The sequence below is a fragment of the Vulpes vulpes genome, chromosome 15 (assembly GCF_048418805.1).
Source record: "Vulpes vulpes isolate BD-2025 chromosome 15, VulVul3, whole genome shotgun sequence".
Classification (NCBI taxonomy): domain Eukaryota; kingdom Metazoa; phylum Chordata; class Mammalia; order Carnivora; family Canidae; genus Vulpes; species Vulpes vulpes.
Window position 1 is genome coordinate 48,620,876 of NC_132794.1, and position 26,015 is coordinate 48,646,890.

Below are 26,015 nucleotides of genomic sequence, written 5' to 3' on the forward strand. Positions count from 1 at the left end.
CTGAGACTCTCTCTCTCTCTCTTTTTTTTGGTAAGATTTTATTTATATATTTGAAAGAGAGAGCGAGTGAGAGAGAGTGCAAGCAGTGGGGAGAGAGAGAGAGGGAGAAGCAGGCTCCCCTGCCCAGGAGGGAGCCTGATGGAGGCTCCATCCCAGGACCCCAGGATTATGACCTGAGCTGAAAACAGATGCTTAACCAATTGAGCCACCCAGGCACCCTGGGCCTCTGAGACTCTAAGCAGAGTACAGTCTAGCCTATTTATATGACCTTTCTGCATTCATATGTCTTTCTCTCTGAGCCAACGGAGAGACCAGGAACATCTCTTAGGAGGGCCAGTACAGAGTCCAGACCGTACTTGAGGGTACTGGACCTGGGGTGGCAAGCAAGATGTTCTGTATCAGAAGTGAAGTGGAGTGAGGAGAGGTTCCAGGGAAGTTTGAATCTCCCATGGGATCATCTAGCAGAAAGGCCAGTGAACTAATTTGAGGTTAGTTCAGTGTGTGCCCTGGGGCTGCATCCAGTGTGGGGTAACAATATTGATGGGGAGAGTGATGGTGAATGTTGCATGTGGACATGTCCTCTCAGAATCTCTGAGCACTTTACACAAGTTTCCCTTTCATCTCTGTGGGAGTGGGGCTTAATAATCATAATTAGGGTACTGTGAGCATCTGTGCTATGCTAAATACAACATTAAGCCATGTTTCTGTCTCCTAGGCTCATGGTCTGCATGAACTGACAGATGGTTGGGGTGGGTAGAGTTCTCTGATGGAGGGAAAGAACGTGATGGGATGCAAAGGTCAGAGATATTATGAGTCACCTAATTAATACCTAACATTCCTCTGACTCTTGGTAGATCAGAGTAGCCTTTCTTTCATGCCTGCCAAGGCACGAAGATCAGTGACTTCCCCTGACTCTCAGAGACCCAAGAAGCCAGTCTGGGGACCCAAGGCTTTATCTTGTAAACTGAGCCTTCCTGGACTGTGGGAGAGTACTTGTTTCTCTGTGGCCATGAGCAGAGCTTTTACTCTGCATTTTCTTTCCCAGGGTCCCCACAGATTGAGCCCTGTTAAAAGCCTGCAGCGTACAGTGGCTTTTCCCTGTGTGATCAAGGGGCCTGTGGCCAGGTTCTGGAGGTTCTGGAGAAGTCAATAGCCCCATTTTCCTGAAGAAAGTAGTCAGCATTTGCTGGATGGTCGTGGCTACCTTTAGCACTTCTTCCCAGGCCTGCCCACTCTGTCCATATGTCACTTCTCTGTCTTGCTCTAACAGGTAACCTTGGAGAAGGTCCTTGGAATAACAGTGTCTGGAGGCAGAGGACTTGCCTGTGATCCTCGATCGGGTTTAGTTGCCTACCCTGCTGGGTGAGTACGTTGGAAGAAGGCTTATTGCATGGGAGTTTATAACCATGCAAAACCAGTTGGGATGGGCAGAGGTTTTTTGGTTTCTTCTGATATCTTCAGGTTAATATTTTGGTAAACATTTTGTAAAGGAGATACGGAGTCAGGTCAAGGGTTTTTGTTGAATGTTGTCCTTGTTGCCATCCTGTCCTGTTTTGTGGCCAGCCACCCATACGTACAGATTCACACTTTATATTACACATACTTCCCAACACCATCTTTAATGTCTACCTCCTAGTCACTTTTAAAAACAGCTTTATTGAAATATGACTCATGTACCAATTTGCCCATTTAAAATGTATAGTTTGGTGGTTTTTTTTTTTTTAGCATATCCATAGAGTGGTGCAACCATCACCATAATCAATTTTAGAGCATTTTTATCACCCTGAAAAAAGAACCCCATACCTATTAGCAGTCACTCCCCATTTCCCCTCAAGAGTCTCAGCCCCAAGCAATCACTAATCCACTTTCAGTCTCTATAGATTTACCTGTTCTGGGCATTCCATATAGGTAGAATATTTGATCTTCTGTGACTGGCTTTTTTCACTTAGCATAATGTTCTTGATGTTCATACATGTCATAGCAGGTATCAGTACTTCACTTCTTTTTATGGCTGAATAATACTCCATTATGTGGATGTCCTACATTTCATCTAGTCATCACTTGATGGACATGTGGGTTGTTTCCACTTTCTGGCTATTTTATAAAAAATACCACTCTGAACATTTGCCTAGTCTCATCACTTGGAAACATGTCCATGCCATGGAAGAAAAGTAGGGTTCTGGAACTGGTGTTCATCTATCCCTTGCTGCCTTTTCACTCCTCTGTTCTGCAGATGGGAAACCCCCAGCTGTAGTTTCTTTAGGTTTCTGCAGAAGTGTTTCTTTGGGAGGCTTGGTGCTCTTGCTGCTTCTGGTTCTCTCTGTCAATTTTGCTGCTAGGCATGAGAGCACAAAAATGGGAAGTCCGCACTGCTCTACCTTCCTTCCCCCACTGTCAGCTTGGGAATGCCAAGTTTCCCAGAGTGATTTCCACAGCAGCTCTTGTAGTTTTTGTACCAGTATATGATTTTCTTAGTTTTATCATCCCATCAAAAATCTGCCTTTATCAAAAACTTATTCTGTGCCAGGCACATTGTTAAGTACTTTGCAAGGAATGATTTTATTTAATGCCCATAGCAACCCTGTGAGGCAGGTACTATTACTATCCCATTTAGAGAAGGAAACTAAAAAGAGGTTAAGCAGTTTGCTCAAGGTCACACAGCTAGTAAGTGTCTATATTGGGATTTTAACCCAAGTAGTCTGACTACAAAGCTCCTTAATCTTAAAATGGTGTGGGATGGGGGAAAACCTGACTTTCTGCTTATTTTGAAAAGCTCCTTTTTGTGTAGCTATCTACCTGCCATGTGAATGAGAAGAGCCCAATTTATGGGCATCTTAATCTATACCAGGTAAACTTCTGCCCCTGGATTCTGGGGTCAGTGCCTTTCCTGAACGCCCCTTTGACATTTAATGTTGTGGTGGGGTGCTATGAGAGCTATACTGGCTTTACTCTGGAGGCCAAGTTGGCCTCCTTCTCCCACTCCAGAAGCGAGTTGATGAATGACCTCTGTTGGTGGACACCCTGTGCAGCCCGCCTCAGGGGAATTCCATTCGTGCCTGCCTCTGCCTGGGAAAGCCAGGTTCCTTCTTGTTGGAGTTGGGGCTAGCACTGGATGTGAGATGGGCAGGAAAGACTTGGGCTGCTGCTTGGTATGTGTTGAGCCTAGTGTGCCTGCCCTAGGGATTGTGGAGCTATGCTCCTTGCATCTTCCCCTCACACCCCTGACCCCAGGCTTGGTGCTTTAAGGATATGTGTTTCTGTTTGTGGGCAGGTCCCAGCCTGGCACATGTGCCTGGGAGTCATTAGCCTTCCAGATGGTATATGGAAGCTTCTCTTCTGTGTCATCTAGTAGGTTCCCTCAGTGTGCTTGGCTTGGATGAGCCCTGGGCAGTGACATGATCTACTCCTTGACCTTTTGATTTCCTAGAACTTCAAGTTCCCTCTTTGCAAATGGCCCCTTTCTGAGTGTTTTCACTTTGCTCTGTGCTCGAGGTCCCCATTGTGCCTCTGGGGTGTCTGGGGACCACTGAAGTCTGTGTGAGCCAAGCAGGCTCTTTCCCTCCTTCCTCTTCTTTTCCTATCTGGTGATCCTAACCCCACCCCCCACTCTCTAGTTCCTACTGTGCTTGTTGCTCTAGGAGTGGCTCAGGTATCCTAGAAACAAGAAGAAAAACAAAGCTCAGAAAAGTCTCCCGGAGGCCTAGAGGCAAATAATCAAACCAAAACAAAGTTTTCTGAAAGGAAATGAAACAGCTCTGAGAGGGGGGGTAGAGGGAGATGTGTGTCAGGCCGAGGTGGGTGAAGTCTCTGAGCAGAGACCCCTCGGTTTTAGTGGCTCCTGCATCTCTTCTCCAGAGTTCCCCCCCCCCCCCCATTGCTGTTCTCTCCACAGAAAGCCTGCCCCTCACCTGTCACACTTTGAGCTCCCTGCTCCAGGAGGCCAGGTGGTCCCCAGGTAGCCTCTTCGAAGAACTCAATTTAGTTGAACATCTGTAGTTGACTTGGGCCCCTTCCGTAGTTGGCTTGGTAAGGAGTTCAGGTGCTGTAGAACCCAGCACAGCCCCCATTGCAACAGTGGAGCTAGTCTGTCCTGAGAATGGGTTTCTCTTGATCCTGAGTGCCAAAGTGTAGGGCCTGGCCTGGGTGAATGCTCTGGGCAGAACAGCTGCTAGAGTGGGAGGTGTCCTGGAAAGGTATTGACCCCTAGCCAGCAGCCCAGAGGAGACCTTTTGGCTGCTTTAATTAGGGAATTAGGGAGGAGGAGGGGAAACCAAGATTTCCCAAGAAGGCCCTCCATTTACTCAGCGCATATTAGAAGTTACGCTGAGGCCCCCAGCTCCAAAGCACTGGACCAGGTGTGAAATCACAGTATCTCAACCTGAACTGTGTTCTGGTGCCATCTAAGCTAAAGGAGTACAGAACTGCCTTCTTACTGTCTGTGGCAAGCCCTGTGTGGTGGGTTTGCCAGGGAGCGTGTGGGTCTGTGGAGACAGCAGGTGGACTAGAAAGAAGATGTTTGGACTTTGTGCTCTGGTGGATGTGAGTCATGTGCAGGGGTACTTGCAAGCATCGGTCCCCTCAGTGCCTGTCTTCTGGTTATTCTGCAGGTCTCACACCTGAAACTGAGGCCCCTGAGTTCTTCCTCAGATGATTTGGTCATAGATGCCTTCATTTGTTCAACAGTTATTTGTTGAAAACATGCACTGTTCAGGCATATCATATGTAGCAATGAACAGGACAGGAAGGGTGACCATTTTTGTGGGATTTAGGTTCAAGAAGGGCAAGCAGACAATAAGCATGTAATTCCATAAATGAGCAAGATAATATCAGAGATGGTAAATGTTCTGAAGAAAGTAAAACCAAGTGATGGAAAGGAGAGTAAATGAGTAACTTGTGGGGTGCATGGTGGGGGTGGGGCCCGAGAGGCCTACTTTAGGATTGGGTAGTTAAGACTTAGAGGGAGGTAGCATTCAGCTGATATCTGAATGGCCAAGAGGAACAAACTGGTGAGGATCTGACTCCAAAGTTACCCAGGTGGAGGAAGCCTCAAATATAAGGGTGCCAAGGAGACGAAGGATCGGTTCATTTGTCTGAGGGGCTAACCGGTGGTGGTGGTGGCTAGAGAATAAGTGAGAGGATGGGGGCCCAGGCACTGCATTTTGAACTGGCTTATAAGTCTTGCAGCCCACAGAGATTCATCTCTTTTTCTCAAAGGGAATATGTTTAGAGCCCTCTGGGCAGAGAGAAGTACTAGTAGCTCTCCACTGGAACCCATGTTACTCTCTGCCTTTTCTTATGTTTTTGAAGAGGGACTTGTAAAACATCCCAGAAACAGAAATGTCAGTGGGTCCCATGATCTGCCTAAGAGGATTACTTATTTGGAAGGTCCTAGATTGCAGGCATTTAAAGAGGACCACAACCGAGGCTGCCCTCGGAAACATCCTAGACTTATTCTCTTAGAATAATTAAAGCTATAAGATTTCCTTTTTGGGAGTTAGTCCAGAGGGACAGTTTATAATTCCACATCTGGGCGAGGATTCTAATGAGTCAGTGGTGTCCAGCAGGTCATGTATGGGATGCCATAGTTGGGGCTCCTGTTGTATATGCTGAGCCCCTGGATCGCGCTTTCCTTGTTAGTGGTGTAGCAGAGTACCTGTCAAGAAGATAGCTTGGAGCACCATGCTGGTTACTCTGCACATTGTCTTCTTCGATCCCCACAGCCAATTTTGTGAGGTAGATATTATTCTTCCTGTTTTATAGATGAGGAAGCTGAGATTCAGAGAAGTTAAGGAATATGCCCAAGATGACACAGTATGCTAGCAGTTAGGTCTGGCTTTTCTTGTTCTTTTCATCATCATACTGTCCTCAAGTGTCAGTGAGTCCTAAAAGCCCAAGGTAGGGGAGGACCATGCACCTATCCTGGGGCCCTTGTTCTCAGTTCTGCTGATCAGGAGGTTCCTTGACTTTGAGATCTGGTGGCTAGTGACTTAATGATTTATTCATCCATTCACAAATATTTATTGAGTGCCTATCTTGTAGGCCCTGGGGATGTAAACAAAACTGATAAAAATGCCACCTGCCCAAAGCTGGCAATCTAGTGATAAAGATAGATCTCCTCTCTCCCCAAAAGTAAATTTTATAGAATATTGCAAGTTGATGTGTGCTTGGAAAAGATACAAGCAATAAACAGTGAGAGGAACTAGGGAATGGCACTAGGCTATGGGGTTGTAATGTTAAATCGTGCTAGAGAGTGACATTTGAGCAAGGTTTGAAGGACCTTTTGTCCCTGTGTGAGTCACCTTCTGATTTTACCTGGTATGAAAGAAGAACTTCCAAGGCACAGGGTCTCCACTTGAACTTCTTGTGTCCTGCTGCCAATACGTGCTGCTGTGTTCATTGCTCATCCCACGCTCCTTTTGTTTCTGCCTTCTGGAAGATGGAGAGTGGTAGGAGGCAGATCCTGTGGGAATGCTGGGCTCTTGGTGATGGCAGCAGGCCTGGACCTGTCCATGGAAGGGGTGTGTTGAGGGCTTGGCCCTTCCCGGTTCAGAGGAGCTCCTGGGGAATGGGCCCAGCACCTGGTACTGGGGCTTCACCATGTGACTCACAGGCTGAGGCCCTGGGGGACTGAGGCCTCCTTGTCTCTCTGCACCTGCACCCTGGGGTTCTGAATTATAGGACTCAGCCGGTTGGGCCAGCCTAGCCCTTGTCATGGATTTGGGCCAGCAGTGCTACAGGGCACACGTGCAAATGACTGCCTGCAGTGCTGGGTGAGGGCAAGAGCCCCCCGGGGAGGGGGGGTACCCTGGGGTGGGGGCACTGAGGCGGAAGGCCAAAGACTGATGCAACTGCACCCCACCCTCCTCTCCCCAGTAGACTGGGGAGCTTGCTCAAGGTCGGGGAAGATTGAGGTGGCTCCTCTATCAGGGTCGTTGAGGTTTCTTCTCTTGGGAGAACCTCAGCCAGCGGGGCACAGTGGGAACCTTGGATGTCTTTGCCAAGTTCTGTCCTCACTTGGGCATCTGCATTATTGTCCCTACAAGTGGAGCTGTGACACAGCTCTTTCCTCCTCTTCCTCTGTGATGGGAGGTTTCCATATTTGAATAATTAAAAGTAAAAATTTCAGCTTAGAGATCTATGTCTGTGTGTTTCCCTCCTTTGCACATTTCTCTCCTTTGTGTGACTCCTCCATGCGGTACCTGAGAATTTTCCAGGCTATTCTGGAGGAGGTGTATGAGGGAGGGAGTCAGAGAAGGGAAGGGTTGCCTCACAGCCAGTCATCTCCCTCTCTACACCGTATTTTTACACACACTCACTGCTCTCCTTCCTCCTACCACCATGGAGCTGAACGTACCAGGAGGTTGAAACAAGATGTTGTAGTCCAGCAAGACTCAGAATTTGTGTGCAGTGACTTAGAAAGTGTATAAGTAGTCTGATGCACTACCCTTGGAAAGTCACGATGCTGGTTCGGGATGATGGGCTTAAAGAAGACTCAAAAGTGTATTATAGAGCCTATCACCAATTTTTCTGGATTTGGAATTTGGCTGGTTGGAATTTGTGTCAGGTCGGGTTGAGTCAGATCAGCTCTCAGCTGAAGCCCCATGCCATGGTTTGTGTGTAGCTGTTCAGGAAGTTAGGTAACTTTAACCACTCAGACTAGAGGTCACTGCTAGAGAGATGAGCCTGTAGAAATGGGCCTCCTCAGCAGGTCGGCACAGATAACAAGAAAGCTAGAAAACATCAGTTGGCCCAAAAACTTCGTGGTGGTGGCAGGCTGGTGTGTGTGTGCGTGTATGTGATTTTTCATACACTGAATAAAGTATTAAAATCTAAATATCAAAATCTATGACCTTGGGATTATAACAGCCATCGCTTTCATCTGCCCTGTTCTGATTTCCAAATCCTGTAGCCCAAATCCTTTTTACCCTCAAAGTGCCCCAATCTTCTTTCCCTCTTCTCACAGGTTCCTGGCCCGGCACCCTGCATGTTAGGTCAGTGTGTTTCACGTCTCTCATCTCCAACTTTGCTTTTCTCTTCTTCCCTCAACTCACTCTGCTCTGCATTCCCTAGAGCACTGCTTCTGGAATCCTTATTCCCTTTGGCTTTAGCTAAGTGCCCTTGAGCCAGCTACCTTACTGCTCTGATTTCGTTCTCCATCTGTAAAGTGGGGATAATTGTACTAAGAGTCACAAGGCTATTGTAAGGATTAGCTAAAACCAGACATCCAGGCTGCTTGGCAGAGTGTCTGCTACCTAGAAAGTGCTTTTGATAAATGGTAACTCTTTATTACCAAGCCCCATGAGTGAGAGCAGAGGATTGGTTACTAAAGGAACTGGAAGCCTTCATGTTTAGAATTCACTGACACTTTTTTAAGAAAGATTTTATTTATTTACTTGACAGAGGGAGAGAGACAGAGAGGGGGGGAGAAAATGATCGGGGGGAGGAAGAGCAACAGGAGAGGGGGAGAGCAACAACTCCTCACTGAGCCAGGAGCCTGCTTGATCCCAGAACCCTGGGGTCATGATCTGAGCCCGAAGGCAGACGCTTATCCGACTGAGCCACCCAGGTGCCCTAGGGTTCACTGGAACTCTTATGTGGTGCTTTTTAACTTAGCTAGGAGATGGCACTTCCATTTTCCTTCTGTGCTTCTCTACTGCTGTCCTAGACACTTAGTTTCTCTCTCAGCACTCCCCCCATCTCTTCCTTGCTACCTTGAGAGAATGAAAATGCAGATATTTTCTTTTCCTAAGCTTAATCTAGTTCTCCTTTCCTGGCTGCCTTCCCAGAACAAAAAATAAAGCCTCCTTTGAAGTTTTTCCCATTATTGAGGTCCTAACAGGACTTACCTCCATTCTTCCAAAGGAAAAACCTGACAGTCCCTTAGTACCTCATTCCCCACTGCCAGGGGCCCCCTTGCAGCCTCCTTTCCATGCTTAAGTAGTAGTAATATTAAGATTTGCCACTTGTTTGGCTCCTACTATGTATCAGAAAAAATCATTTATTCATCGCAAAAGTCCTAGAGCTAGATCTTAGTGTCTCCTTTATTATAGACATAAGTCAACATGCTTGTGTCATATCCAGGGTCACCGAGCTGTACATAGGAGAACAAGGGCTCAAACCCTGGTCTCTGCCTCTGAAGCGTACAGTGTCCCTACTGCCCCAACAGTGCTTCTGTTGATCCAGAGGTCTGCAGTCCCTCTTTCCAAAGAAGACAAGTGGGGCATGGAGTAGGGAGATCTGGGCCTACTGATGCCCCACAGGACCAAGCTAGTGGACCAAGGGAGGCATTTTCCCATTCAAATGGTTCTTGAGAAACTGCAGTGGGCCAGCGTCTGCTGGGCACAAGAGGCAAAGCAGTCAGGAGAACCAGACCCAGTTCCCATTCTTGCGAAAGGCATGGTCTGGCGGGAGGGTCATCAAAAATAAATGTAAAATTACAGCTGTGATAAAGGTTGCAAAAGATTGATATGCTGTGCTTGTTATGAGAGCTATAATATACTGAGGCCATTTGACCTGAGATCTGAAGGAGGACTAAAGATTAACTAGTTGGAAAAGGGAGAGAAGAATGTTCTAGATAAGGGAAACAGTTCCTGTAAAGGAGCATGGCAGGTTAAAGAGAGCGAAAGACTGGTTGGAGCATGGTTCAGGGTGAAGCCGTAGGGTGGGCAGGGGTCATACCACCCAGGGCCTTCATGAGTACTTGAAGGAGTTTGGTTTTAGAAGCCCCCTAGGGCTCATCTTCCAGGAGTGATGCAATCAGATCAGACATGCATGTGTGTTTGATATGAAGTGCGCTGGAAGTCAGGGAGGAGGTCTGGGAGTCCTGGCTCTGCTCTTTCTAGGAACTTTCTGAGCCTAGGCTTCCTCATCTCAAAATTCTGGAGGGTTGGACTAGGTGAAATTTAGTCATTTAGCACAGTGCATTTAATTCCTTCCGTCCTTCCTTCCAGCTCTAACGTTCTATGAGTCTATCTGTTTGGAGGAATTAGGCTCCTTGTATCCTGGACTGCCCCTAACAGAAGCTGGGCAAGTGTGCATGGGGGTGTGTGTGTTCGGGAAGGGGGAGGGACAGTGATGGGGCACTGGGAAACCCAGTGATGGGTTTCCAAGGCCATCTGACTTGTTGTATGTTTAAGGGAAGCAGGAGACTAAAAGTTGGTGTAAGGAGAGAAAGGAGAACAAGGAAAGATGAGCAGATAGAGAGAGAAGAAAGGAAACAGGACGGATTTGGGGAGGGGTTAGAGGAGATGTGACTCAAGAATTCCAAAGCTGTTTGTTGCTCAGCCTGGCAGTTCTGGGCATACATACCTAGTGTACCTCTGAGATCCCTGCGTCCCCGGAGATTACCTGTGGACTGTGCATATTGAAATGGTTTACGGAGCCTAATACGCTAAGCACTCACCAGCAGCTGTACTTGCCTTTGCTTCAAGCTTCTAGCAGGCAGTGGGTTTCCAATTAAACAAGACTGGTCTGGGGGATGTTGCCCTCTGCTCATTCTGTCCTCATCCCCTGACCTGGCTTAGCAGGCCCCATGCTTGCTCCTGTCAGCTACTTCATTAGTAAATGAAGCAGTGAGGCAGGAGGGGCGATGGGCCCAGGCCTACTAACAGCCACGGAGCCTAAGGGAGAACACTGCCTGGCTACAGCTTTGGACTTCCGGCCATGGCTCCTACCACCTAGCCTCCTCTGGAGGCTCCTACCACCTGGAACTGCCTCTGGAAAGTCAGTCTGAACCTGATCCTGTCCACTCTTGCTGCCTGGTTGGAGAGGGTACTTCCACCTTTCTCTGCACAGCAGGCAGGCAGGCAGGCAGGTGAAGTCTCTGATTGTCTTCTGGTAGTCTAGGGGGCCCTTATGGGATTCTCAGGGCGGGGCTCAGGAGTTCCAAGGCACTGAACAGGCCTCCTCAGGCCCTCTTGGGCTCTCTCTGCCCTTCCTCCTAGTCTTACTGAGCCTCCCTACAGTTCCAGCCTCCTGCCTTCCAACCCCTTCTTCATCTGACACATAGAGGGTATGGGGTCTACTCCTGCCAGGTACACATGTGGGTGCACACCTGAGAGGCCTAACCCCTCCTTGGAGCACAAACGCTTGTCATACATGTGGCTCCAAGCCTGTGAACTGGCTATATGCCTATGGCCTGCTTTGCTCAAATCACATGTACTCTTCTCTCTTGCACCCCTTCCTGAGCTCTGTGTAAGGTCTATGGGGCAGCTGGAGTCCTTGCTGCCATTTGTGGGTATGACCAGAGATGGTGCTGGTGCTTAGGGACCTAGTGGGATAGGCTTCCAGGGAGCCTTCATCCTAATGGGGCTGCAGAGATAGGCCCTGGTAGGAGGGGAAGAGAAGCAAGAATAGGTTGCTAGAAAGCAGTCAGTTGCCCTTGGTAGCAAGCAGAGCTCCTTTGAACTTGCTCTATGCAGCTCCCTGTGCTGAGTGACCGGAATTCCCAGGTACCCTGGGTGCTCCTGGGGAGCTATGGTTTGGTGCTAAGTCTGTTGTCTCACTCATCTTCCCAGGTGTGTGGTCGTGCTGTTCAATCCCCGGAAACACAAACAGCACCACATCCTCAACAGTTCCAGGTAAATGGGTCTGGGCCCTCAGGGAGTACCTCCCTTCCCTGGGAGCTGTGAGAATGGCACTCTCTGGGGTCTTTGTAGCTCTGCGGACTGGGGCCTGGTTGGGCCCCAGGACTGACAACAAAATGGCACATGTACATTGATGTTTGCTGATCTTGCCTTTTGAGGGGATTCTGTGGGAGCCAGGCTTAGGCCAGGCTGTCAGTGCCCTTCTGAGCCTGCCTCATGTCTTGTAGGAAGACCATCACTGCCCTCGCCTTTTCCCCTGATGGCAAGTACTTGGTCACTGGAGAGGTGAGTGAAGAAAGGAGGCTACAGTCCTCTGAGAAGGGTGGGTGTCCTGGCCTCAGCAGAGAGCTATATGGTCCTTGGCCTAGTTAGGAGTGCTGCCGCTTTGGCTTCCTGGACAGATACTAAATTCTAGTTTTTGCTCTACCTGAAAACAGTGGTTCTTAAGCTTTACTGAGCACCAGAATCATCTGGATTGCTTGGTGAAGTGCCCATTGCCAGGCCCACCCCCAGAGTTTCTGATTCGTAGGTCTACAATGGAACCGCAAAATTTGCATTTCTTACAAGTTCCCGCATGCTGACTCTGCTGGTTTGGAAAGCAGGCTTTGGAAACCGCGGCCTTAAAATGTTCCTTATCCCCTAAAATGTTCCTTATCCCCGGAGGCCCCCTGCTGGGCACATGAGGACTACCTCTACCTTCTCAGGCTTTGCGGGGAGGCAGAGGCAGAGAAATAGGCCTGAGTGGTAGTGGTTATCAGAATCACACAAGGAGTTTTGAACAAATACAGAGGTGCACACCCTGAAACAGAGATATTGAACAAAATCTGGGGCTATTTTCCCCCAGATAATCATTGTTGTCCTGAGATGTTTATCATGTTTTTTTTTTTTTTTAAACCTTTGCCCTGTATAGCACTCTGTTCTTGACTCTTGGCCAAGGGTCATTAGAGAGATTGTGTGTAGTAGTTGGGGAGATAAGGGCCCTCACTCTGAAAGGCCTGGGGAGGTTATATGCATCTGCCCTCACTTCTAGTTCTTGCTTCCCTGCAGAGTGGGCACATGCCTGCCGTGCGTGTTTGGGATGTGGCTGAGCATAGCCAGGTGGCAGAGCTGCAGGAGCATAAGTATGGTGTGGCTTGTGTGGCCTTCTCCCCTAGCGCCAAGTACATTGTCTCTGTGGGCTACCAGCATGACATGATCGTCAATGTCTGGGCCTGGAAGGTGAGTGGACTGGGTGGGCTGGCCTGACAGCCTCATGGGGGTTCATGGGCCAGTTGGGAAGCCAGGAAATTGCTGATTTGAACCCCTTCACTCTGTTGATCTCATTCCAGAAAATAGCCTGAAGCAGAAAAAAGCAACTGTGTAGCTAAGTGTGTTGGTAGAAGGGAGCTGGCTAGCTTTATGTCTTTGAGGATCTCCAGGAGAAAGGAATCTCTTCAACTCTTCTAGAAAGAAAGTCTTCTCTCTCCCTTCTTTTTCTGACCAAAAAATCTTGGAAAGGTTATTTTATTTTATTTTTTTAAGATTTTATTTATTTATTCATGAGAGACACACAGAGAGAGGGGCAGAGACACAGGCAGAGGGAGAAGCAGGCTCCATGCAGGGAGCCCGATTCGGGACTCAATCCCAGGTCTCATCCCATGTCTCCAGGACTACACCCTGGGCTGAAGGTGGCGCTAAACCGCTGAGCTACCCAGGCTGCCCGAAAGGACCATTTATTTATTTATTTATTTATTTATTTAAATTTTTAAAAAAGATTTTATTTATTCATGAGACACACACACACACACACACACACACACACACAGAGAGGCAGAGACACAGGCAGAGGGAGAAGCCTGACGTGGGACTCGATCCCGGGTCTCCAGAATCATACCCTGGGCTAAAGGCAGCACTAAACTGCTGAGCCACCCTGGGCTGCCCAAGGACCATTTTTTTAAAGTGCAGATCCTATCTAGCCCCTCCTCCATCCTCTGGGCCTCTTTCTTCTTAGCCCCAAGGGGCACAATTTTGATTCTTCCTTTGGCTTTCCCTCCAGAAAAACATTGTGGTGGCCTCCAATAAGGTGTCCAGTCGGGTGACAGCAGTGTCCTTCTCTGAAGATTGCAGCTACTTCGTCACTGCAGGCAACCGGCATATCAAATTCTGGTACCTTGATGACAGTAAGACCTCAAAGGTAAGCTGCTGAAGCTGGATGGAGCCATAGGGCCAGAGCCTGCTTGGCCCTCCCCGGGAGACCCTGTATCACTTGGGCCCCTCTCAGCAGCTGTATAGAAGTTCTGGGTGAGCCAGGTGCTGTGTGGGCTGAGGAGTGGTCTCAAAGAGAGAGAGGGGGTGCTTGCTGTTCCTCCTCCCTCTCCCCAGGGTCTAGCTTGCTGGGGCAGGCTCCAGGGTGGATGGGCAGCAGCAGTGGTGCATCTCCACAGGTGAATGCCACCGTGCCTCTGCTAGGCCGTTCGGGGCTGCTGGGAGAGCTTCGGAACAACCTGTTCACTGACGTGGCATGTGGCCGAGGGAAGAAGGCCGACAGCACCTTCTGCATCACATCCTCGGGGCTGCTGTGCGAGTTCAGCGACAGGAGGCTTTTGGATAAGTGGGTGGAGCTGAGAGTAAGCACCTTTGGCCCCATGGGTAGGGGCTAGCTGCCCATGTGTCAGCTCAGGGGAGATCTGATGCTTCTGGCTCTGTAGCAGGGGACTCATGCTTCATGCATGCAGGAGACTGCAGGAGAGAGGAGTTTGGGGGAGCCAGAACTTGGCCTAGTTCCATGGAGATCTATATAACTCCCTCCTCTCTGCTTTCTCTTTCCACCTTTCTTTTCCCTGCTTCCCTCTTCTGCTCAGAATACAGACAGCTTCACAGTAAGTGGTGCTTAGATCCTCCTGTCTTTCTCATGCTGTTTCTTTCTCTTTGCTGGGCTCTTTCTACTTTGTCCTCTTTGTCAAAACCTCTTGTGCCTTAGAAGGGTCCCTGGCCCCCATCCCCCAACTGCACGTGGCTGTGGGCCCTCTGGCCACCTGCTGCTGGAGGGAGGGGCATCTCTAGAGAACAGCTGAGGGGCTCAGGCCAGAGCAGCTGGGCAGCTTTCTCCTTGCTCCTGCCTCGGCTGGTCTGTCCTCTTGGCAAGAGACTGTTATGGAGGGATTGGGCAGGTGACCCTTGCTGACTTGAGCCCCTCTGCCTGCAGACCACTGTGGCACACTGCATCTCTGTGAGCCAAGACTACATCTTCTGTGGCTGTGCTGATGGCACCGTGCGCCTCTTCAATCCCTCTAACCTGCACTTCCTCAGCACACTGCCCCGGCCCCATGCCCTGGGGACAGACATTGCCAGCGTCACTGAGGCCAGGTGAGCTATGTGGGTCTGCTGCCTCCACTCAGATCCTCACTCTGGGCCCAGCCTTCCCTGGTTGTGCTTCAGGAAACAAAGTGAAGAGTGTATCAGTGCCCCAGTGATTGCCAGAGGAACACCTCTGTAGACCTACAAATCTGGTTAATGGATACTGTTTGCCACTGAGGAGACCTCACACTGTGGGAAACCAGGGAGTTTCTCAGTAAGTGGGTGTTAGAGCTTATTGTATGATCTGGACTTGAATTCGGTGATTTTAGGAATGGTTCCAGGGATTGAAGTTTTGCTCTGGTTAGGTGCTGTCAGGAAGTTGAGGCAGTTCCACAATTGGATATCTTAATAATCTTTATCTACGAGGTAGAAGGGAAGGTATGGGGCTAGAGCTGAAATTGGTAAAGAAGCAGCAGTCAATCACGATAGATGGGAATGGAAATGTTTGGTCATTTTAATGGTTTGTTGTACAGTGATGTGCATTTATCTTCACTCTCAGACACGATTATGGGGGGGTGGGGAGGTGTGTCTTGCTTTTGTTCGACTGTCATGGCCACAGAGTTACCTCGTCTGATTTTGATGTTCTTGGCATTGTTTGTGTTTCTCATGAGAACACGATGGTCCAACAGCCAGTGTCAGATTAGCTCCCTACTGACAGCTGTCAGAAGCTGCTTTTTTCTTTCTCAAGCAGTTACTACCCCCTGCAGGTCTGGAGAGGGCTTGCCATGCTCACTCTCCTTCCTTTGTGGTTTGGCTTGTTTCATTCTTTTCAATCCTTCATTTCTTTTCTTTTCTTTTTTTTTAAGATTTTATTTATTTATTTGAGAGAGTGCGCACAAGCAGGAGGGAGGGGAGAGAGAGAGGGAGAAGCAGGCTCCCCGCTGAGCAGGGAGCTGATGCGGGGCCTGATGCCAGGACCCTAGGATCATGACCCAAGCCAAAGGTGGACACTTAACCAACTAAGCCACCCAGGCACCCCCAATCCTTCATTTCATCAGCTCTTTACTCATTATTTGCCCTGTCCTCTCTTCCCCACAGTCGCCTCTTCTCTGGGGTGGCCAACGCCAGGTATCCAGATACCATTGCCTTGACCTTTGATCCTACCAATCAGTGGCTGTCTTGTGTATACAACGACCACAGCATTTATGTTTGGGATGTGAGGGACCCCAAAAAAGTGGGCAAGGTGTACTCGGCTCTCTATCATTCCTCTTGCGTCTGGAGTGTGGAGGTATGTATGTGGCCTGGGCTGGCTTGGCCTGGGACTGACCAGGTTTGCTGGGGTACTATGTGAGGTGGGAATTGGGGATCCCTGAGCATAAAGTTACATTCCTGCTGCCTCCTTGTTTATCCAGCAACATTCTTGTGTATCCACAAATCTTCAGATGGGTCCCACGGAGTGAGCTTGAATTTTAGTGCTTATGTATCTCAGGCTTCTTCCATTGTATGCCTGTCTCTCCTTAGCTTTGCCTCATCCTAAACTGGCTGATCTTGGACAAGTTACTGACTTCAATCTCAATTTCCTGAACTATAGATTGATGTATCTGATTTATCTAGTTGTCCTAAGAATTAATTGAAATGATATTAGTGGAGACGTGGAAGGATGCTTGGCTAAGTGATTTGCCTGTAGTGATTATAGAGAGTATCTGATATAATGGCTTGTTTACCATGTGACAAACACTGGGCTAAGTGCCAGCCAGTGTTCTCTCTTTAACCTTGCTCTCTTCCATGTCTTCAGGCAGGTAAAGGACTGCCCCCTAACTGGAGAGCTGACTTTGTTCCCTCTGGCCCTCAGGTTTACCCCGAAGTGAAGGACAGTAACCAGGCCTGCCTTCCCCCAAGTTCCTTTATCACCTGTTCCTCAGACAATACCATCCGCCTGTGGAACACGGAGAGCTCCGGAGTGCACGGCTCCACCCTGCACCGAAACATCCTCAGCAATGTGAGCCTTGGGCACCAACTCCATACTTAGGCCTCATATCCCCTCAGCCTTCATACCTCCTTCTCAGGAACTGGGTCCCCAGATTTTGATCTGCCCAGCTTGGATTTGGCCAGGCTCCTCGGGCCAGGGGTTTATCTTGTCCAGCATTCTTCCCCCTTGCAGCTGTACTAGGTCAGGCCTGCCTTATCCACCTCCCTTCCTGGCCTGCTCCACTAGGACCTCATTAAGATCATCTATGTGGATGGGAACACTCAGGCCCTGCTGGACACTGAGCTGCCTGGAGGAGACAAAGCCGACACGTCCCTGATGGATCCCCGTGTGGGCATCCGCTCTGTGTGTATCAGCCCCAACGGACAGCATCTAGCTTCTGGGGACCGTGTAGGCACGCTTAGGTAATGCCAGGCCTGAAGTGGTCCTGACTGCCTCCCACAGCGCAGGCTGGAGGGGGTGAGGTCCTGAAGGACAGAGCTTTAGAAACATTGGCTCAAATGATTGGGGAACAAGATGTCTATATACAAGGGAAAGATAACAACTTTATGATGAAGAAACCCAGCAGAAACCATCCTAACCATGTGATTAAGCTTAGCATCCCCATATCAGGATCACAAAGCCTGTACATAATATGACTCACTAAGAAGGATGTAATATGATTTCTCTGGTTTTCTTGTCCCAAATGCATAAACTCAGTCTAATCATGGGGAAACACCAGGCAGACTCAGAGGACAGAGTCATCAGTACTCTTCCCAAGAGTATTGGAGAGTGAGCAATACTCCTCAAAAGCATCAAGGTCATGAAAGCTAAGGAAAGATTGAATTGTCACCGACTACAGGAGACTAAGGAGAAATTATAACTAAGTACAGTTTGGACTCTTGATAGGATCCTGAATTCAGGAAAAAAGATTGTGGAAAAACGTGAAATTAAAATAAAATTTTAATTAATAGCACTGTACCAACGGAAATTTCCTGGTTCTGATATTTGAACTGTTAACATGGAAAATCTCTGTACTCAATGCCACTCTTCTGTATGCCTAATAGTTCGAAAATAAATAAAAATGTAATTTTAAAAACAGGTTTGAGGGAGAAGATAGAGCAGAGGATGGAGGGTGAGTCTTTCCTGCTTGTAATCTGGCAATGACCTCTTCCCTCTACTCACCTTTGTAGGGTGCATGAGCTGCAGTCCTTGAGTGAGATGCTAAAGGTAGAGGCCCATGACTCAGAAATTCTGTGCTTGGAGTACTCTAAGCCAGACACAGGTAAGAAGGATGCCTAGTATCTAGCCCAGAGTGGCACAGGGCTCCTCTAGTCCTGCTAGTGCCACTTGCATCTGTCCTGGCTCTTGAATGTAGGACTGAACATTGTTTAAAGCACTGGGTGTCTTCGTGGGTTTAGAGGACAGCTCCCTTCCTGTTCCATGGTTCACTTGGCTTAGAGTTATGGGGCTCAGTTCCTGTGGGCCTTTTGCTGGGCCCAGATGGAGGCCTGCTCTGGGCACTCACAGGCTGATGGAGTTCTTTCATCCCCAGGTCTGAAGCTGCTGGCATCAGCGAGCCGGGACAGGCTCATCCATGTGTTAGATGCTGGCCGTGAGTATAGCCTGCAGCAGACGTTGGATGAGCACTCATCCTCCATCACTGCTGTCAAGTTTGCAGGTGGGGGCAGGGCAATTGAGATACATCTTGCCACCTACCACTAACATCCTCCATCCCCACCCCAACTGCCCCCAGCCTCCTGCCTCCATGAGGAGGGTGTGCAGGTCACAGGGGGGTGTTGGACAGCAGCTAGGAGGCCTGGGGCCAGGAAGGCGAGTGGAATGTAGACTCTTTGTCTAGGGAACCCTCAGGCAGACAGCTTGCCTGAGGATAGAGAATGGCTAGCTTAGGTTTGGAGAGAAGCATCCTGATTTAATTAGTTGTCTGGGTCATGTAGAAAGCTCAGCAGTGGGGTAATAGAGGAAGGGCTGGCCCCCTTGTGGTGAAAGCAGTGGGAAGAGCTAGGACCCCCTCTTCCATAGCCAGCGATGGGCAAGTCCGCATGATCAGCTGTGGAGCAGACAAGAGCATTTACTTCCGCACTGCACAGAAGGTGAGGGTATGGCGCTTCCCTAAATGGTTGGGAGGTAGGGGTTTCTACCTTTTCCCCAGCTGAGGTTGTAAGAGTTGAAGGGGGGTGAAAGCAGGGCTCTCTGGGTCTGTTGGGCCCACACGCTCTACCCTTGCAGTCTGGAGATGGAGTACAGTTTACACGGACACACCATGTGGTACGGAAGACGACCCTCTATGATATGGATGTGGAGCCCAGCTGGAAGTACACAGCCATTGGCTGCCAGGACCGAAATATTCGGTGGGCATCCTCTTCTCCAACCATCTGATTGCATTCCTTCATGCCTGAGGGGGTCAGCTCTAGGCAGCTCTCTCCCCACTTCTATCTTTTTGTCCAGGTCTTTGTGCCCCCTTGAACCTACAGGGCACTTTGCCATACCTGAGAGGTGGTGTAGCCCCTTTGGTGTTGGGGAGTGGCTCCCAGAGAAAACAGGGCTGGGACTGAATGCAGGGGTCTCTGCCACCCAGCTGTGCTTGATCATGGCCTCCTCCTGTGAGCAAGAGTATGCTTCTTTACAGGATCTTTAACATCAGCAGTGGGAAGCAAAAGAAGCTGTTTAAAGGGTCACAGGGTGAGGACGGCACTCTGATTAAGGTAAGGGCCCAGGAGGAATTCCCCTGGGCCAGAGAAAGGAATGATAGATATACTAGGTGGAAAGGGATTGGTGCTGCCCTGTCCTCTGCCAGCTGTGTATCCCATCCCTAGGTGCAGACAGACCCCTCGGGGATCTACATTGCCACCAGCTGTTCTGACAAGAACCTTTCCATTTTCGACTTCTCTTCAGGCGAGTGCGTGGCCACCATGTTTGGCCACTCAGGTGAGTGTCGTTGCCCCAGTACTCTACTGCTGGAATTTTACTCTTTCTTCTTTTACTTTCTTGGGAGCTAGCAGAGCTGTCTGCCCCTCCCTTCCAACCAACCATCCACTTCCACTGTTGGGACAGGGCTTGGCTGGGACTTTAGGGAAGCTCAGAGGCCATATTCTTTGTTCCTCACAGAGATTGTCACTGGCATGAAGTTTAGTAATGACTGCAAACATCTCATCTCTGTGTCAGGAGACAGGTGAGCAGAAGCCCACTTCCCTGACATACAGATTTTTCCTGAGACACACACACACTTTTCCCCCTCCCCTCTCTTTGCATTAGTGATGTCTCTTGGAAATAGGGCTGAGCAGGGATATTTCTTGGTTGGGCCTGATGTGGCACTGGAGGGTGGCTCTGGTCTTCTTGCTGACCCATAGAGAAGGGGAACTAGTGGGGTTCCACTCCAGAGGCCTAACCTCTCTCTCCCTCACCCGCCTCTGTGGCTCTACCCAGCTGTATATTTGTGTGGCGCCTGAGCTCTGAGATGACCATCAGTATGAGGCAGCGTCTGGCTGAACTGCGCCAGCGTCAGCGTGGAGGCAAGCAGCAGGGACCATCCTCTCCCCAAAGAGCTGCAGGCCCCAACAGGTGAGAACAGAGTATGGATATGGGCTAGTGGTGGGTGGCCATCCAGACTGCTTGCTGCCTCAGTGCTTCCCCTTCTCGCTCTGGACTTGCCATTCACCTGTACCTCCTGACTTCTGGATCGCCCAACACCTGTTTCTTACCTGAAGACCCATGAAGGTTGTTCCTCTTCCTGCATTGAGTTTCCTCTCTCCATGGCCTTCCTTGTCTTGGACTCAGGCACGAGGCGCCATCGATGCTATCTCCTGGACCACCTTTGTCATCAGACAGTGACAAAGAGGGAGAAGATGAGGGCACCGAAGAAGAAGAACTTCCAGCTCTGCCCATCCTTGCCAAGGGTACCAAAAAAGAGCCAGGTGTGTAGATGTCTGGAGTAGGGCCAGATAGGCACCACTTGGCACAGTAGCTACATGCCCTTTCTGGGGCCGGGGGTGGAGAGCAGGGCTAGCCGAGGAAACCAGAGCATCACTGTGGCCACCCAGGGGTATGAGCTGGTGCAGTGCCAGGGCTCTGGGTGTGTGGGCAGGAGACACTCTCTCTGACTGCTTTGCCTGTCTCTGTCTAGCCTCAGTGCCCAGCCCAGCCCTGCCCCGAAGCTTGTCCCACTGGGAGATGAGTCGGGTGAGTCACCATTGTTAAAAATGCCCTTCCAAGGTCACAGGGCTGGAGGAGGGTAAAAGCAGGTCTCTCTGGGTTTGCCTGCATGTCGTACCCCTCGTGTCCAAGGAAGGGCCTTGTGGGAGAGTTTGAGCAGCTTGGCTGGTCCCAGATTAGGGATGATGAAGCCTCAGGGGTCTCCTTCTTGTGGGCCAGGTGGGGTGGCCTGCAAAGGCTAGTCACCACTAGAAGAAGTGCTCCATCTGTTCAGCTGCCTGGGGGGCCTGGGAGTAAATGTGAATGAAGAACAGGTTGAGATAAGGAGTAGACAAGGGGGGCCTGAGCCAAACAGAGCTATAGTTCAAGGGGGGCGCCTGGGTGGCTCATTTATTAAGTGTCTGACTCTTGGTTTCAGCTTGTGATGATCTCAGTGTCATGGGATCGAGCCCCAAGGGCCCCCATTTTGGGTCCCTTGTTGGGCCCTGCTTAGGGCTCCACACTGGATCAGAGGAGAGTTTGCTTGTCCCTCTCCCTCTTCCTTTGCCCCGCCCCCTTGTGCCCATGCATGCACGTGTGCACACTCTCTCAAATAAGTAAATAAATATATATACACATACATAAAATATTTTTAAAAACCTGAAGTTCGAGAACATCAAAGTTTCAAAGAGTGGAAATCTTGAGAAACTGTAGTTCTAAAGACTCTAGGTTGGGGGTGAGGTCAGAACTTCCAGAGCAGTTATTTAGAGGGAAAGGGCCATGAGAGGACCAGTAACTGGGCTGCTACTTCAGAGCAGCCAGAAGGATAAAGGCTGTCTGTGCAAGTCCCACAGCAGTCCAGCCCTCACTTATGCCTTGTCAAGACTTACATGGCAACACCTTCCTTGTCAGTAGCAGTTCCTTGGATTGGTGGTGTTGTGGGGCCTCTAGTGCCTTCTGACCAAGCCAGGGACTCAAGGTTGGACTACTGATTTGTCCTTGATGCTGTGACTAGACCTGGGACTGTCCTCAGAATAAGGGACGTTTTAGAGATTACCAGCTGTGAGATGTCTGTGACACCAGGTGAAGGCTGAGACTGGAAGGTCTAAGGGCGTAGAGTGAAGCTAAGAGCATGAACTCTGGAGCCAGACTACTTGAGTTGTAACCTCAACCAAGCAGGCCACTCGCTGTCCGTGGGACTAGATAAATTACCTAAGCCAACTGTGCTTTAGTTTTCCCAGCTATAAAAATGAGGATAGTAAAACCTACTTCATAGGGGTGTGGGGATTAAATGAGTGAATACGTGTACATAAGGTGCATGGCACACAGTGATCTATTAGTGTTCGCTGATACTACTGTATGGTGGTTGTGACCACTCCCCCACCCCTGCCTCACATCAGGCACAGGAGACGGTGGAGTTCCTGGCCCCAGTGCCTGCAGCCAACCAAGGACCCAGAAGAAGGGGCCGCTGGGCTCAGCCGGGTGTGGAGCTGAGTGTCCGCTCCATGCTGGACCTACGGCAGCTAGAGACAATGGCCCCAAGCCCTCGAGGCGCTAGCCAAGACTTGCTGGCCATGACCCCATCTTGTCCTGGGAAGCATGGTCAGCAGGCCCCTGAGACCTCACATACTAGCCAGGTGAGCCGGCTTTCTCCTAGCAGCCTAGAGATCTCCAAGCAGCCTTAGCCAGCCTTATGCCAACATCTGGGGCCTGAGCACTGGACCAGCTCTGCTTGCTCTGCTCCTGTGGCACATGGGTAACCTGGATTGCAAAGGTTCACACTGGCTAAGTTGTATGGTCTGGTGATTGGGGTGGTACCCTTTGTCCTGGGCCAGGTTTCTTGCAGGGCTCATCATATTAAGTGGTGGCTAGAGGTTGGCAGCCTGGTGTATGACAGATTATAGTTATACAAGAAACTCAAGAACATTAGCTAGAAATCTCCTCAGGGTTGGAATATTCAGCTTCCTTCAGAATTGATGCACATCAAATCCTTGCCCACTTCCACGTCTTTTCCCATTAGCAACCTCAGTTAACGCCTCTTTGTGTGTTCCCAGAACGAAAAGCCCCCTCGGCCTCAGGCCTCCCAACCCTGTTCCTGTCCCCACATTATTCGATTGTTGTCCCAAGAGGAAGGGGTATTTGCCCAAGATCTGGAGCCTGCACCCATCGAAGATGGTATTGTCTACCCGGAGCCGAGTGACAGCCCCACCCTGGATACCAGGCAAGGGTCCTTCCCTCACCAGACCTCAGGGGCCATGCGGTATTTCCCAGACTTCCCTTCCCTGAGTGTTCCTTAGTTAGGGGAGGACTGGCTCAGGTTCCTCAGGGCTCGCTCACCACTTTGCCCCTGCCACATCCCCAGTCCCACTTCCAGGTTGGGGAGAAGAAAGAAGCCAGGTGTTAGTGAGGCTGCTCAGTCCTGCTAACTGCCTCTTCTTTCCTCTGCTCACCTTCCTGGAAGTGAGTTTCAGGTTCAGGCTCCATCCCGAGGGACCCTGGGAAGAGTGTATCCAGGCAGCAGGGGCTCCGAGAAGCACAGTCCTGACAGTGCCTGCTCTGTGGATTATAGCAGCAGCCGGCTTTCCAGTCCTGAGCACCCCAATGAAGGTGAGGCCGCAGCTTTGAGGGAGGTCAGTAGACTGAGGTGAGAGTGGAGCTTCTGGCAATGGGTGGGTGCAGCATGATGCTTCTCTCCCCTCCCCACATCCAGACTCTGAGAGCACGGAGCCCCTGAGTGTGGATGGCATTTCCTCAGACCTCGAAGAGCCAGCTGATGGTGATGAGGAAGAGGAGGAAGAAGAGGGAGGCACTGGCTCCGATGGGCTGCAGGAGGGCAGTCCCCATACCCCAGACCAGGAGCAGTTTCTAAAACAGCACTTTGAGACTCTGGCCAATGGGGCTGCTCCAGGTGTGGTCAGAGGGCCAGTATATGGTCACTCTTGTCTGCCCTTCTTCCTTCCTTGCCTGGCTGAGAGGGAGGGTCTAATGGCAGGCCATGCCCTAGGGTTTCCTTCTAGGGGAGGCTGAATCTGGGGCAAGGGCTTGCTTCAATTCATGGTTTCTGTCTCCTTGGTAGGGGGCCCAGTCCGGGTACCAGAGAGGACAGAGTCTCAGAGTATCTCTTCACGATTCCTGTTGCAAGTACAGACTCCCCCGCTCAGGTACCTCTCCCTACAGCAGTTCTCACTCTTCTACAAGGAGCTGTGGCTCACTTGACCTCACAGCACTCTCCAAAGGGCTAGTCGAGGCAGCATGCTGAGTATTTTGCACTCTCAAGTTTTGGGACAAGTGGCTTTGTGCCTGGCTTTGTGCCTGCCCTTCTCCTAGAGCTTCTGGTGTTGTGAGAGTTTTTCCCCGTCTTGGCAGGAAGGACTCCTCAGCCTTCTCTGGGCCTTCTTCCACATTTCCTCCCTGTAGGGAACTGTCCCCATATTCTTCAAGCCTGGCACTGACATCGAGACCAGTCCAGATGCTGCAGGCTTCGGGTGAGCAACTAAGAGGCAGTGGTGCCAGTCCTCCAGGAGCACCCCCAGAGGCAGAGACCTCCTCTGGAAATGCCGGCCCCCAGCAGGCAGTTCCTGTGCTTTTGCCACGACGCCGTCTCAACCTGGACAGTAGCTGGGCTCCCAAGAGAGTGGCTGCAGCCAGCAGCCCTTTAGGTGGACTCCAGAAAGCTCGGTCTGTGCAGAGTCTGGTGCTGCAGGGTGAGGAGCCTGGTGGGCCCAACTCCAGGGTGTGGGGAGTATGGAGCACATGAGCATGCTAGAGGAAGGAGGGCCTGATTTAGCCCTGATGTATCACTCTGCTTGCCACTGGGTGTCCCTTAGTTGGTATGTGCAGGGCACAGCAACTCCTAGGGAGCTGGGCCCTAGCACCTGGGATGCCTTCCTCACCATCTGACTTGTGTCTGTCTGTCTTCTCTGCAGATGAGGGCCCACCACCAGGCCCATTGCTTTTAGGGGAGACAGAAGCCCAGGAGGGCCTGCACTCCCTGCCACAGGCTGACAGCCATCTGTCTCGGCCTCAGTCCTACCAGAACCCCACCACCAGTTCCATGGCCAAGATTTCCCGCAGCATCTCTGTTGGGGAGAACTTGGGCCTGGCAGCTGAACCTCAAGCTCCTGCTCCCATTCGAGTCTCACCGCTCAGCAAGCTAGCCCTGCCCAGCAGGGCTCACCTGGTCCTGGACATCCCAAAGCCACTGCCGGATCGCCCTACCCTGGCCACATTCTCACCTGCTACCAAGGGCAGGGCCCCTGGTGAGGTGGAACAGCCTGGTTCCTCAATGGGCCTAGGAAAGGCTCATAGTACATCTGAGAGGCGGGCTTGTTTGGGGGAGGGTGCCAAGCCTAGGACAGAGTGCCAGGCTCAGCCTGGGCCCAACAGCCCCTGTGCCCAGCAACTGCCGGTCAGCAGCCTCCTCCGAGTCCCTGAGAACTTGCAGCCCCCACCCCCTGAGAAGACTCCTAGCCCCATGGAATGCACCAGGCCAGGGGCCCTGAGCCAGGACTCAGGTGTGCACAGCTCCCCAGCTTTCATCTCCCACCCCGTCCTCTTTCTCCTGTTTCTGTTGTCTGCTTTCTGGCTCCATCCCATTTCTGTGCGTCCAGCCTCTGGTGTTTTCGTCCTGTCTGCTCCTGTCTTGGTCCATAAGTCACACCCCTGATGGTGAGACACTCCCACCAATCTTCATGATCTCCTTGTGACCTCCTGCTCCCTTGCCTTCTGGCCTCTTGGCTGGCCCTCCCCTCTGAACCTTGTTTTCTGTGTGGTGTTGGGGAGCAGTGTTGGGAAAAAGGGACTGTGGGTAAATGGAGGGGGTGTCATTCTGGGGGTAGGGCTCTCTTGCTCTCAGTAGCCCCTGGGTTGTGAGGGGAGGCCTGAAAGGGCAGCTTTGCTGGGCCTGAGTTATACGTGTCCCTCCCAGAGCCAGCAGTGAGCCTGGAGCAGTGCGAACAACTTGTGGCAGAGCTCCAGAGCAACATGCGCCAGGCTATGCGGCTCTACCACTTGGTACGTGTTGGGTGCCCACCGTC

General features: G+C 50.6%; 1 protein-coding gene across 7 annotated transcripts in view; it reads left to right on the forward strand.

Annotated features, from left to right (window-relative positions):
- Nucleotides 1-26,015, forward strand: part of MAPKBP1 (mitogen-activated protein kinase binding protein 1) — a 52,059-nt gene that overhangs the window by 23,191 nt on the left and 2,853 nt on the right. Inside the window, exons 3-31 of one of the 7 annotated variants that reach the window (XM_025998516.2) lie at nucleotides 1,271-1,362; nucleotides 11,517-11,579; nucleotides 11,813-11,870; nucleotides 12,633-12,803; nucleotides 13,621-13,758; nucleotides 14,009-14,191; nucleotides 14,426-14,443; nucleotides 14,770-14,930; nucleotides 15,960-16,149; nucleotides 16,714-16,860; nucleotides 17,077-17,252; nucleotides 18,021-18,112; nucleotides 18,383-18,508; nucleotides 18,871-18,941; nucleotides 19,078-19,199; nucleotides 19,478-19,553; nucleotides 19,665-19,776; nucleotides 19,957-20,020; nucleotides 20,275-20,409; nucleotides 20,626-20,762; nucleotides 20,972-21,027; nucleotides 22,380-22,616; nucleotides 23,034-23,200; nucleotides 23,441-23,586; nucleotides 23,690-23,887; nucleotides 24,056-24,140; nucleotides 24,397-24,683; nucleotides 24,906-25,493; nucleotides 25,907-25,992. In XM_025998516.2, the coding sequence (XP_025854301.2) occupies nucleotides 1,271-1,362; nucleotides 11,517-11,579; nucleotides 11,813-11,870; nucleotides 12,633-12,803; nucleotides 13,621-13,758; nucleotides 14,009-14,191; nucleotides 14,426-14,443; nucleotides 14,770-14,930; nucleotides 15,960-16,149; nucleotides 16,714-16,860; nucleotides 17,077-17,252; nucleotides 18,021-18,112; nucleotides 18,383-18,508; nucleotides 18,871-18,941; nucleotides 19,078-19,199; nucleotides 19,478-19,553; nucleotides 19,665-19,776; nucleotides 19,957-20,020; nucleotides 20,275-20,409; nucleotides 20,626-20,762; nucleotides 20,972-21,027; nucleotides 22,380-22,616; nucleotides 23,034-23,200; nucleotides 23,441-23,586; nucleotides 23,690-23,887; nucleotides 24,056-24,140; nucleotides 24,397-24,683; nucleotides 24,906-25,493; nucleotides 25,907-25,992 (4,182 nt within the window). The remainder of the gene's footprint in view (nucleotides 1-1,270; nucleotides 1,363-11,516; nucleotides 11,580-11,812; nucleotides 11,871-12,632; nucleotides 12,804-13,620; nucleotides 13,759-14,008; nucleotides 14,192-14,425; nucleotides 14,444-14,769; nucleotides 14,931-15,959; nucleotides 16,150-16,713; nucleotides 16,861-17,076; nucleotides 17,253-18,020; nucleotides 18,113-18,382; nucleotides 18,509-18,870; nucleotides 18,942-19,077; nucleotides 19,200-19,477; nucleotides 19,554-19,664; nucleotides 19,777-19,956; nucleotides 20,021-20,274; nucleotides 20,410-20,625; nucleotides 20,763-20,971; nucleotides 21,028-22,379; nucleotides 22,617-23,033; nucleotides 23,201-23,440; nucleotides 23,587-23,689; nucleotides 23,888-24,055; nucleotides 24,141-24,396; nucleotides 24,684-24,905; nucleotides 25,494-25,906; nucleotides 25,993-26,015) is intronic. The other 6 variants (XM_025998518.2, XM_072738352.1, XM_025998517.2 and 3 more) reach the window with 6 other exon arrangements.